This window comes from Nipponia nippon, unplaced genomic scaffold, assembly GCF_047370975.1.
Source record: "Nipponia nippon isolate SJK-2023a ecotype South Korea unplaced genomic scaffold, ASM4737097v1 scaffold_13, whole genome shotgun sequence".
Lineage (NCBI taxonomy): Eukaryota > Metazoa > Chordata > Aves > Pelecaniformes > Threskiornithidae > Nipponia > Nipponia nippon.
In genome coordinates, this window is record NW_028262324.1 from 2,796,631 (window position 1) to 2,809,704 (window position 13,074).

A 13,074-nucleotide genomic window follows, 5' to 3' on the forward strand; every position below is an offset into this window, starting at 1 on the left:
CTGAAAGGTAGATATTTGAGCAGTTAAATAAATGCACTACTCTGCAAAAAGCTGAGTGTTTATTAGCTCCCACTAAAATCTCGTTAGCTAATATGGCCAAAGTATGAATGGTTGCTAGAAAATACTTCAATCTAGTATGAAAACTCCAAGCGAACCCCCATGAAAATGACTGTTTGTAAGGATCTACGAGCAAAGATTGATTTAGCCACATAGACAGGAATTCATCTAAGTCATAGACAGTGATTTAAATGTTTAACAATGTTCCCCTTCAACTGAGCACAGAAAAAATTTCCCTCATCTTTGCATCTGTATACATGTATGTATGCATACATATACACAATATAAATTACAGAGCCTTCTGTATATCCATATCTGGCTTTAGTACATTCTGGTTCAATCTTAATGTAAAGTTCAGTAAACAGGAGAATTAACAGCCAGATTTACCTACCAGAATGAAGAAAAATGGGGAAGGAAATGAGCTACCTTTTCCAGACCAAGAGCTGATGTTTTACCTTGCTATCTGAGTCCTTCTGCCTACAGCTCTATGATTAACTATTATATTGGCCGGATTAGCCTGATTACAACTCTCTTATTTGGCCAAAGCAGACTTTTTTTTTCCCCTCAGCTTTCCATGAATAAGACCCCATTAAATCACATGTAACTGATATGACAACCTCAGTACTAATATCCTTGCTCTCCTCTATGCTCTTAACAGGAAAACAATTGACTACTCCATTCTCATCCAGTTATTTGGCACACAACAACCTTAAAACATATCAATCTTATTAATGTAGGAGGATGTCAAATGCAATTGCAGGAAACATTTCTGAAGGACAACATCCCTGGTTGTCAGAGGCTTGATTCTCATTCAAACTAGCCTCCCTTTACGTTATTTTGGCAGTATAGGACTTAATGTGACTGTGAATCAGACCATCATTTAAGAGAAAACCAGAATGTGCATTTGAGTCTATGATAGCGAGCCAAATGGCACACTCTCCCTTTAGATTGCTTTAGACTATCAAAGCGAAATTTTTGATTTCCCAAGCTACAGGCTCTTCTCTGTAATTACAAGGCAAATGTGGGGCAACTACAATTTCTAAAGACAATGGTGTAGTTGTTGGTGTAAAACTCTAGATTAATTTTTCAATAAAATTGTACCACATCTATACAAGATTAAATGAGATCTTTAATTTTTTAATTAATTAATTAATTAATCTTTAATTTTAATTAAAGCAATCATTAAATTGCTTTAAATGTCTTTAGAAAATCACAACAAATAGAAAAGATCCTGACAACAGCCAGTTCACCACTCCTAGGGCTAGCAAAGGACCTTCTTCCTCTTTATGCTGCCAAATAATAAGTTTTCACCAAATGAACAATAACAGAAAGCATAAGATTTTAAGTTCAAAGAATCAGAATATGTTTAATTATGTTCTCTAGATACATGTGTTTTATTTACTTTTAAATGGAACTGAAAAATTAAACTACTTGCCAAAGACAGCAGTATCTTAAAATTTTCTTACCTGTGCAATAAGCCAATCCACTAGTTTACTTGCAGGGATTACTGATTTGTAGGTCTTTAGGTGGTAGTCACGGTCTCTAATTAAGAAAGAGAATTCAGGGAAAATCAGGACAAAATGGTAAACATTTATTTTATTACTCTAAACCTACATATACTATTGTGACCTACTATCATGAAGTTGAGAAAAGAAGAAGAATTTTAGATGGAAAAAAAAAAAAAAAAGAGACTCCCAGCTACAAATAAATAAGATAAAGAATAGGAAGCAGATATCCTTTTTCTGTAGAAGAAAGGACTAGTTTCTAAACTTTTCTAACAACTTGAATTAGGAAGATATTTCGGATCAATACAGAGCAGTGTTATTTCAAATTTCTCTAGATGTTGTTTCAAGCCGTCTTCAGATTGCTCATATTCCTGCCAGAGGCAACCAGGTCTTTTCACAGATGTACTAAGCTGCCTCTTTAACTCAGGTTAGAACATTGCCACCATCGGTCCTGTTGAAAATCACATTCTTCTGGCCGGAAGTCATCTTCTAGTTTCCATCCTAAATACATTCATGTCCAGTTTCTCTCTATGGGCTCAGTGCCAGCCCTATCTATAAGCTTAAATGGTCCTTCTCTAGTCTTTACCCATCAGTGTATTCATAGACAGTGACCCTACATATTCCCTCTGTGCCCCCTTTTTCTTAGGCTCACTGAATTAAGCACATTCTAGCCTACTCTGTCAAGAGAGATTTTCCTGATTCTCTGCATCTGTTCAGATTTTACTTCCTTTAGCAAAATGTCACAGAGTAACCAGATACAAATAGAGTACACAGTGTTCTTTTATGGCATTAGATAATTTCAGCCATTGTAAATAAAAAAAGAAGTGTTGTATTTAGGTCTTGTAACACAACTTGCACCATCTCACACACAGCCCTTGTAGAGAGCAGCACTGTTCCTGAAATAAGGAAAAGAAACCCTATTTGTAACTTGCTGCATTTAGCAGTTTTCTTCCATTCCTCTTCTCAGAGCCATGGAGATAATTGATGTTTTTAGTCTTTCATAAAATACTTCTAAAGAATTTTGATACAAATATAAGAGGACTATGTGGCTCAGGACATTGGGCTCTAACACCTTTCACCTCCAGGTCACTGGATTTAATCCAGCTCATGAGAGAATGAAAAGCTCTTTCCATTTTAAGGCTGTTTACTGTCCCGTGTGAAATAAATTTGGTGGTCTTGATCCAGTTCCTAGTTCCACATCACAAAAGCCATTACCACAATTAATTTGCATTAATTGGCTCCCTCTTGTTGAGAGCCTCAGTAGAGAGGCCAAATGCTGAATGGCTACGAAGAATTAATTCCTCTCTCACCCTTGGAGGTGGTCCTTCTATTTCAAGCTTGAGGTCCACTGGCATGACTGTGGAAGGAGACTTTCACAGCCACTGTGACTGTTTTACAGTCCGGATGTATCTATACAGCAGCTCAAGAGAGACTTTATTCTTCAGTTCTGTCAAATCAATCTCTTTCATTAGCACCACACCATTTGATATTTCCTTTTTTCTAAAAATCTAAAATCAAACCACCATCTAAAATTCATCCCACTCGTTTTCCTTTTACTAACCGTCTACAGATACAAATATGTTGTGACTGGCTTTTGTAAATAAAGGCAGCAGAAATGCCTGTGCGTTTGCAGAATGCAGGGTGTGAGAAATTAGAAAGGGAAGCAGGACTTTCAGAACTTGGGAAAAAAAACCAACCAAACCCCCAAACCGACAGCATTTCCAGAAATATGTGTCCTCAGAACAAAAACTTTCCTCATAGTGCTTACACACATTTTTTGATTTGTCTTCCAGTAATGTGCTAAACCCAGCACAAAACTGTGGGAGTTTTCTGGGCAGTTTTTTCCTCTCACACTCTTATCTCAAGAAAATGTGCTCTTGAGATGTCAGAACAATAAAGCAAAGCATCAAAATATTGAGTACTAATGAGCAGGGGTTTCCAGATTGTGAGAAGCAACTCCTAACATTTTAATACAGATGCTGACAGAGCTAGAGTTTTGAATAAGCTGGCATCAGCATCTTGGTCCAAGGCCCAGTCTTTCACTGGTCGTAGTTAAATGCTTGTCAGGATGAATATTTCAACATTAGTTCACTGACTTTCCCCCCCATTTCAATCTCGCCTGAACAAGAGTACAGCATGAATCATAGAACGTTACCCAGAACCATGAGTTGCAGGTAAATAGTCAAATATAGACATGGGAAACACTGAAATTTTGGCAGAACCTTGCCGCCTCACAGAAACCACAGGAATATGTTTCTTCACAGGGTCTAGCCCTTCTATGCACTGAAGTATTGTCCATCACGAATAAGTGTGAGCAGGTTCTCCCACCCTCGCAACTTCCCCAAAGTAGATCAGAGACATATTCAGAACCTTCTCTACATCTAAGATTTTTCAAAACGTTTCACGTTTTATGTATCATCTCCCAAAGTAGCACGTTTTGTTTCCAGTGGGGTATATCATCTTATCCTCAAAGTATCTCAGTGTCAGAGTTTACTTGAAGAAAATTATAAAGGCAAAGGCTACATGGGAACTCCCAGGTTTCCAAGGAAGACAACTAAGCAAAATTACACATTCCAAGGTTGCCAACAAAATAATTGAATTTTGAACTTCATGATTCCTCCAGATCCTCTTGGCACAAGCACCTGCTACTCCAAGCAGTTTTGCTGATTTTCTAGATGGAACGTTGCACCAGAAAAGTAGGCCTCATCAACCTCACTAGCATGATTGCAGGGATCAGCAGTCTGAAGATGCCAGATAAAGCAGTGGTCCAAAGGCACAGCAGAAAGTAATAGGCTTTGCACAACTAACTTGGCTAAAAGCTAGCTCCTTTAGGCTAACATTAGGCTTCTCAGAGGCAAAAAGACATGATAAGAAGACATGAATGGATGACAGCCTAGGAGATTCCGTTTTCTAACAGGGACATAAAAGGAAGAGTGAGTAGGAAAGAGAATGTGGCAAAAAGAGCCTGAACATACTGAGAATGTTAAGTCTGTCCAGAAGGATCCTAAAACTTGCTGTCACTAACACAGATTAATCCTGATATGAGAAGATTCTCCAGCTGGGATTCTATTACAAAAATAGCACATTGATAAAACACCACAAGACAGGCCTATGGTAGTTATTTTGTCCTTCTTGATTCCCTAAAGCATAAGCCTACATCCCTTTCAGTTTGTGGGTACCCTGAGGTCAGTGAAATGTTTTCAGCTTCACTGACGAGTATTCCTACTCTGCATGTGAATTGCCGTCTTAAGGGGTAAAATGTGTATGTGCAAATACACACATGCATATACATAGCCATCTTGCCTACCACGGGCTGCATCACGCTTTCCTGCTCTCTCATACCCTTTACTGAAATCTGTACTATTGTAGAATGGCTATTCTGGGAAAAAACAGAGATCTAATTAGGCAAATTTATGACTGATGAACTGTAACTATCTTTGCTGCTCCTTTTAGCATGACAATGACATCTCTCAGTGAAACATCTGCTGTACAACTCAGGGACAAGAGGTCAGTTTTGTTGAATTTGGGACTCCAGACATGACCATCAGAGGTTTTTTTCTTCCTCATCAGTTTTTTGTATATAAAAATGAAGTTCTCCTAAGTGAAACTGCCTAATTCTCAATCATAAACACCTAAACATAACACCTACATGGCTCAGAGTGGTTTCCATTACAGGCCAGAAAAGTTCATCTGATGTCACAGTAAGGCAACAACAGCTGAAAATCATCTCCTGGGATCTGGGAAGAGCGTTAACTAGTGCTTGCAGATTATCTCAATTCTTTAGCATTTATTTATACAGAGCTAAATTCTGAAGATTCCATCCAAAATTTTCAGGCTTTTTTCAAATTACAGCTTCAGGTTTTATTTCACTTCAGATTGGCTTTTGTGTGTTTAGGGTGCTTTGAATGAAAGAATCCTGGCATCACATTGGAATCTGTTCACATCACTTTAGCATCTGTTTACATTTTCTACAACCCAAATAATACAGCAGCTACAATCACACTGCACAATCTGCTCTGAATCAGTAGTAGTCACTTATTAATTACGCCCACTTTAACTCACAGCAAATGCCAGAGTAAACAAATAAACTTGTGTAATGCTAACAGCTCTCATGAACTGATAGAGGAAGCAAATGTCAGGAAGACTGTAACACTAGCCTTTCTGTCTCCCAGAACCCAGTTCCAACACCCTCCAGCAGAAGTACAACTACAGATCTAAACTGTGGAGACAGAAGGGTAGTAGAACAGCCAAGAAAATGCAAAAAAATTACTGTTTATAATGAGAAAGAAGAAAGGTCAATAGTAACATGTCATCCTTTTAACAAAGCCAGATAATACATACAAGGGGATCATGAAGGTGAACTTACTTTACCACTGGAGTATATAGGCAGTGTAGTCGGCAGTAGAGCCTCACACCCTGAAGGAGAGATGCATGGTATTATCAGTTTTTTCCTTTTCAAAGAAACATTGACTAGCTAAAGTTAACAAAACCTGGACACTGATGTCTCGGCTGGAATTATCTATTGATTAACTGTTTTTCAAAACAGTTCCCTTATTCTCTCTGTCAAATATACTTTCTTCTTTCCCTGCCTCCAGAAGCAAAAAAATCTGTTCTTTTATCTCTAATCACCTCCATTCCAACATTTTCTCCATTAATCCTTCCTCACAATTAACCCATGAACTGATCTCCATAAGAAGAAATCCAATTTATTAAAAGGCATATGGGATCAACAGAAATCATGTGACATACAATTATCAGGAATGGCAGTTAAATATTGATCTCTTCTATCTCCCTGAACCATAATGCCCAGATTTTCAGCAGACATGCTGTGTTAAGACCTTTTATTAATATATTAGGATTGTAATCAGCAGTCTTGGCTGCAGTCACAACCGTATTGTCATGAATTACTAAGCTCTGCTTCCTCTCCCTAGAGTGAATGTCTCCTATGGCATTAGGATGGATAGCTTAATGCAACAAAGATAAACAGCATTAGGGATCTCCTATACAACAGGTCAACGACATTCAGAGACAGAGCAAACTCTTTTGATGCAAACCACAAGATTCCAACTAAGAATGATAATACAAACCTTGGACATGATGTCTTCCAATTCACTTCTTGGCTTGTACGTTCCATCATCATAGCGAAATCTGTACATCACCTGCTCATTCTTAAACTGGTGCTTATCTGAAACTAAAACACCAGTATGATAATTAAAATTAGTCTTTTCTCCCCTTCCATGTTGTTCATAGGCCAGCTGGTATGTCTACGCCTAAGTACTTGCTGGTATCTATCATTTTCTGAAAAGAGGACTCAGCTCCTCAAATTTCCCCTTATTGTGTATATAAATCCTTATGTGCACTTCTGAATAGCTCTGCCAACAAAAGCACTTTTCTAAAATACTGCAGCTCCAATAAAATTGAAATTTCTTCCTTGTACACCAGATTCAATTTATGTCAGGCTTTGGAAACAGTCCTCGTGAAGGTAACTGGGACCATCGGACTTTTTTCGCAAGTTTTGAACGAAGTGCCTGCAAATTCCCACAACAGTTACCACAGCACTAAAGTGATTTTTGCAGTTGCCCAAATTTCTGCAACTCCAAAAGCAGAAGCATGCTGTTGGGAGGAACTACAGCTGTTAGAGGCATTCTTCTACGATGGTTCTTGTATTTACTAGTTAGTTCCTTCTAAAAATTAAATAATACTTTTGAGAGACTGCTTTTTCACCCAGAACAGCCATTCCAGAGTAGGGCAGTTAAAATCTTATTGGGTAATGCTATATACTGGTAGGCTTTAAAGACAAGGACACAAAGATGTTTCAATGTGATAAGGAACCATTTCAAAAGAAGCATTGGCCAAAACCAGAAAAGAGTTCAAAACCATACCCATTTTCAACCAGATTTATCCAATGCACAGACTGGAAGAGGGTTGAAGTCTATATCCAGTTATATGTAGATTTATCCTGTCTCTATTCTAAGGTAAACTATTTCAGTAGAACATGGAGGTGGGAAACCCTCATACTGAAGATAGTAATTTATTAACTAGTAGAAATTATTTCTTTCACTGATGAGTAAAAAAGTGGTACTTATAATAACTTATTTACTTATAATATAAGTAAAAAGCACCAACGACTCTTCAAATTCAAAGTAAGTAATAAAGTATCTTCCAGATTTTGCAGTATGTAGTATAGAAATGCCATTGTTCACAGCTTAATTTAATGGAGACCAGTTACAACTATGTAGAGAAGGAGGAGGAAATCTGGAGAGGAGCAAGCAAAGCAGACAGCAGATAAGGTGGAGTAGCTTAGTCACTGTAATCTTTCCTGCCTTTGCCAATGTAACAAAACCATGGCCAGATCTTTGTGCTGGAGCACCCTTGAATATTTTGGATGCAGTATTTCACAGTGTAGGCACAGCATTGGACAAACTGAGAGAAAAAATGGATTTATACTATTTAAGATGCATCTTAGCCTGAGTTTGATTAACCTGAGAAAGCTGATCGCACTGGATGACTAAAGACAATTAAACTGGGTTGGGCAGACTCAGAAGTATCAGGACCCAGTTTGAGATTTAGTCTGCCCCTTGCAGAGTGGGCAGGATAATTGTTTAGACAGAGCCCAGAAATTCTTAAGACCTTCCCTCATTATATAGGACATCCTGGTCTACGAATATTTAATTAAGATTCCTGCTTTTGGTGATATTTTTCCTTAATTTCACAGAGTAAAACAAAATTTGCAGGATCTGATGTATATCCTTTTGTATACAGTGGAATCTCTAAGCTGTGTAAGCTATTGACTTCTTTGAGTGTCTGCATGCCCTGGATTTTGTATTCCTAAATCCAATTGAGAATCAAGTCTGCAGAAAGCGTCTTTTGTGTCTGGCACACAGCAGATGAGGTTCTGATCGCTTCTGCTCTCTGTGATAAGTACCAGAACTTCCACATCAGCAGTCCCAGATAAAATAGCCAGAATTAAAGGAGATACAGAGGAAATTGAGTGATAAAACACACAGAGCTCAGCACTTAGCACAGAGCTCAGCATTTAGCAATCTTCTATGGCCCTGCTTCTCAGGCAGGCTGAGAGATCAGCAGTTTTCACCTGACAGTAATGTTATGCCAAGTGAAAACAAAAGATAAAAGCTATTGCCTAATGTAGAAGAGGGGTAAGGGCTTCATTATGGTGCTTAAGTTTTAAGTTCTTGCTACATTAGGAGACACATAACAGGATACTTTCATATCTAATGATTTATCAAATCTCCTTAAGTGAATGAAGCGTTGCAAATACCTTCTGATATCTAGCAACAACTGTCACTGGAGGCACTAACATCAGGAACTCTAACTGAAGGTAACATTAAAACCAAACCAGATGCATCTTACTCAAGGCATGTGAATAAGGGGAGCAGCAGGTATAACAGCACAACTTTCTTTGAGCTGTAAATTTGTGTTTAGAGAAAGAGGACACTGCTGAAAGTGTCGAAGTATGAAGTTATGGCAAGGTAAACAGTCACCACGAAATAACAAGTCTCAGGAGAGCTTTTTGCCCCAACGGTGCAAGTGTAGACATTCAGAACGTAGGCAAGTAAGGGTGTGAGCATAAAAGAGCGTTCTTCATCCAAAGCGGGATCCCTATACATTGGAGCCAGAGTGTTTCAGTTCTCCACAGCCACAGTTAGGGCCAAGTACTCAAAAGTATTCAGTGCTTTTGAGCTCATGCTCAAAGCCCTTCAAAGTCTGAATGTGCCTGGAAGTATGTCTTGGTACCTGGGGTGGAAGTACATGTGCGTGAAGGATTATGGTACTGCTCATATTCGATTTCTCTGTGTTAATTAGAAGAAGACAACAGACATGATTTCTTAACAGTGTTATTGTCACCTGAAAGACAAGTTTGTGGAGCTGAGTTACCAAGAGATTAAAGCAAGACTAGCCTAATTAAATGGCTCCCCTATTTAAACTGGTTTCCAAGAGATTGTATGGAAATGTAGACCATTGGTGACTTAAGACCTATATACCTTATTCCTTTGATGTGCATTTTGCAGCTAAACTCACCTGAAAATTGAAACTGGGGCATTCGCTGTTTAACTAGAATATGACTATGTTCCTCCATCTGCATAACATTATATGAAAATAATAGGAAACAGCAAGACAAATCTGGATTTAAAGGACATAATCTGGAGAAAGACCTTATTTTAGTAGAAATGCGGATAGCACAGAAAATTTTCAAACAAGAATCTTGTGCTACTTTGGTCATGCAGCACTTTTGTATACACTATCCTACTCTTCTAAAACACTCATCACAACACTGCAAGGTCATCTGCTGGATGTGATGAAGAAATCTGGTGCATCACTCTTTTAAAGAGAAACATTCTTGCCAAATGAGGTGGAAAGAACAAATCCCACAACAAACCCTCCATCACCTCTTTTTCTTTATGACAAGCAGTCTCATTAGAAAGAATGGCCCATCATCTGGAGCCCCTCATTCTGTTTGTACCTGTGTCCCAGTCTATAAGAGCACTGCTCGACTATCCTCTGTATTGCTGATGTCTCATATGGAAAGCTATATGTATTGATCGCTACAGATTTTCAAGTACACAAAGTACAAAGCAACTGCAGGCATAAACACTTTCAGGATACCCACCAAGTCCTGTTTTCATGACATAAATTTGCCCACTCATTAATCCCAAAAGTCATTAAACATTTTGAGGATTTGATGGCTATGGTACAGGAAAGTATTTGAGCATCACGTGAACAGCTGCAGTCAGTTTTCTACCCTCATTTCCAGGGCATTACTGAAATCTGACATCTCTTTATGGCATGGAGCACTCACCATGATGAATAATTCCATTTTCCAATAGTGCCTGTCCCAGGTTGACCCCTTCCTCTGGTTTGCTTATCTCTCCAATCTCTGTCAGCCATGATACAAACTCACTGCAAAGGGAAGCAGAACAGAAACAATTAGCTTTTTTGCTCAGAATACAAGCAGACACATGCCTCTGCCAGTCATCAGCTAGCCACAGGAGACTCTCCTTGAAGCAAGCGTCAAGACTGTTGTAAGTGATGATACCTCTATTAAGTGGCTCGATTTCCTACATTTCTGAAGGAAATGCTCTGCAGAAGATCCAGATCTCCTGTCTGTGACTTTTCCCCACCATTCCCCTTAGGTCATCATAATGAGCATGCACACAGAAGTAAAGACCACCTGGCTGGATCTATAAAGATGATGCAAATTATCATTTTATTGAGCAACCCAGACATCCAAGGGGGAAAAGGAAACCAAGATTAACTGATGACCTTGAAAACAACAAATTGGACAGTAGAGAAAACAGCTACTTCTATCCAAGCTGTCCCTCCAAGCAGTGTTCATGGTCTGACTTTATACATATGCTCACCTTTCTTCACTGGGTCTGATTTCTGCCTGCCCGCCCCCCCTCCCAGTGGTGTAATTGCATTGGCTTTAATGGAATCACAGCAGGATTTAAGACAGAAGATCCACCGTACTGAATTCAAGCACAGAGCAGTAAGAGAGAGCACAAGTCCCACTGACAGGTTAATTTAAGGTCATTTACTGGAGTTGGTGCCTGGCAGATACATAAATGATGCTTTTAATTTACAGATAAAAGGTGCTAAGTCTGTCTGCTCATGCAGCACAAAACAAAACCTCTTTCTGCTGAGGGGCAGAGCTGCACATATGGGCAGAGTAAAAGCCAAAAATGGATAGATATGTAGGATGTTACTCAATTAGAAACAGTAAGTACGTAAAAACGGACAGTGCAAGCCTGATGAATACAGCACTGCCAAAGCCCTACGGGGCTGAGTTGTTTGCCAGGTTAATTAGTGATTATACTAGAAATGTGTTAAGTTCATAGAGAAGAACAAAAGGAATATATGAAAGTAGAGCAACATATGGGAAATGTGAGTTCAATAAACCACTTGGGTCCTTGCCAATGTGCAGAGGGCTGCTGCTTATCAAAACCAGTATCCATGCCTCCACTTGTGGGCTCTAAATGAAGTATTTTTAGTCTCTTCATGTTTATCAGAGCTGATTCATCTAAGCTGTAGGTAGTATTTGCATTTTGCCTTTAGAATAACAACAACAACTTCAATACAGAAAACTCTGGTTTGCTGAGGGGCTACTCTGTAACTGTCATAGTGTGGAAAAAACAGCAGAATCTATTCAACTATGCCAGGGGAATCCCATGGAAACCAGCAGAGTTTTGTAAAACTCCTGAAGCCAGAGTACTGGAGTGACAAGTCAGGCTCTCTATCTCCTACGGAAAGCTCATTCTCAATTTCCCAGTGATCCTAAACTGTTTCTAGCAGTATTTAGAAGCTGAAACAGAATATAAACTGCAGAGGGAGGAGAAGTAAGAATGATCCTCCCCACTCATTACTGAGAATACAAGACACACACTCTGCGGACTGCCCCATCACAGATATGCGGGCCAACGACTGCAATCATGTTAAGTACCCAGGGTAGATGCCTAGTTGCTATACATTTTTCCATCAAGTGCAATGGGTCTATGGTTTTTTACAGAACTTCATCAGTTGCCCAAAACTTTAGTGGAACACTGCTACCCTGTTAGCTTTCTGGCTTCTTTTATTTGGAACTGTGTCCCTGGAGTTTATTTGGATTGTAAATGTAAGGCAGTCTTCTTAAAGTTTGAAATTGCGAGCTGAAAAAAGGAAAATAACTGAATGCTACTCTCACAGCCCTGAAGCTTCAGAACCATGGGATGGTTTTCTTAAGAGCTACTTTAAGCCTTCTGTGGCATTTGGCTCATAAGCAAAATCAGTAATCATTTGCTCTGAAGGCTTTATAAGCACTGAAAAGTGCATGATCCAGAAATATTCCAAGAGGTTTTTTAGGCACATGCTGGACTGTTGCTAAAAAAGCATCTACTCAAAAAGTGGATGGCAAAGCTTGATTTGTTTCCTCATCTTGTCCTCAGCAGTTCTCCAGTATAACTGAGAGTATCGTCTCTTCCCAGGGCTGCCATGCAAGTCAGGACACCATCTCCCAACTATACCTCTGAAATTCAGGGACTTGGAACAGCTGGGTCTCGCCTCAAGAAATACACAGGAAAATCCATCCAGGTTTGTGTAATCTGATCAGATATGTTTGCAATCTCCTGAGGTAAACAAATCCTCTCTATTACAAGCTCAATACAGTTCAAGGTTTTGCAATCAATTAAGTGCAGCACTGAAAAGAAGCATGGCAAGCATATAATTTACAGACATTGGCACCACCACACATCTTTCCCATTGAATCACTAGTCACATGCCTAAATGCCAATACACCTGAACAGTGGTTAGAAAAATGGATTTGCACTCAAGCAAGTCGGTTGCTGAAGTTAAGTTCAATAAACAGCCTTATAAATAAATGCATATGATATTTCTGAAGATATTAGGATTAGTTCATGCTTTTTTTTCTGCAAACACATTTTATCTCTTGAATTATTACATGTTATCTGATATCCAAAAGCCAAGAGAAAAATTATTTTTTGCAGCCTCAGTGTTATTC

General features: G+C 38.9%; 1 protein-coding gene across 3 annotated transcripts in view; it reads right to left on the bottom strand.

Moving 5' to 3' along the window:
• The window catches only part of PREX1 (phosphatidylinositol-3,4,5-trisphosphate dependent Rac exchange factor 1), a 172,686-nt gene that overhangs the window by 44,996 nt on the left and 114,616 nt on the right, over nucleotides 1-13,074 (bottom strand). For all 3 annotated transcript variants that reach the window (XM_087749782.1, XM_087749781.1, XM_087749780.1), the window contains exons 11-14: nucleotides 10,381-10,481; nucleotides 6,650-6,753; nucleotides 5,929-5,978; nucleotides 1,524-1,599 (exon numbers count right to left, since the gene is read on the bottom strand). In XM_087749782.1, coding sequence (XP_087605908.1) covers nucleotides 1,524-1,599; nucleotides 5,929-5,978; nucleotides 6,650-6,753; nucleotides 10,381-10,481 — 331 coding nt within the window. The remainder of the gene's footprint in view (nucleotides 1-1,523; nucleotides 1,600-5,928; nucleotides 5,979-6,649; nucleotides 6,754-10,380; nucleotides 10,482-13,074) is intronic.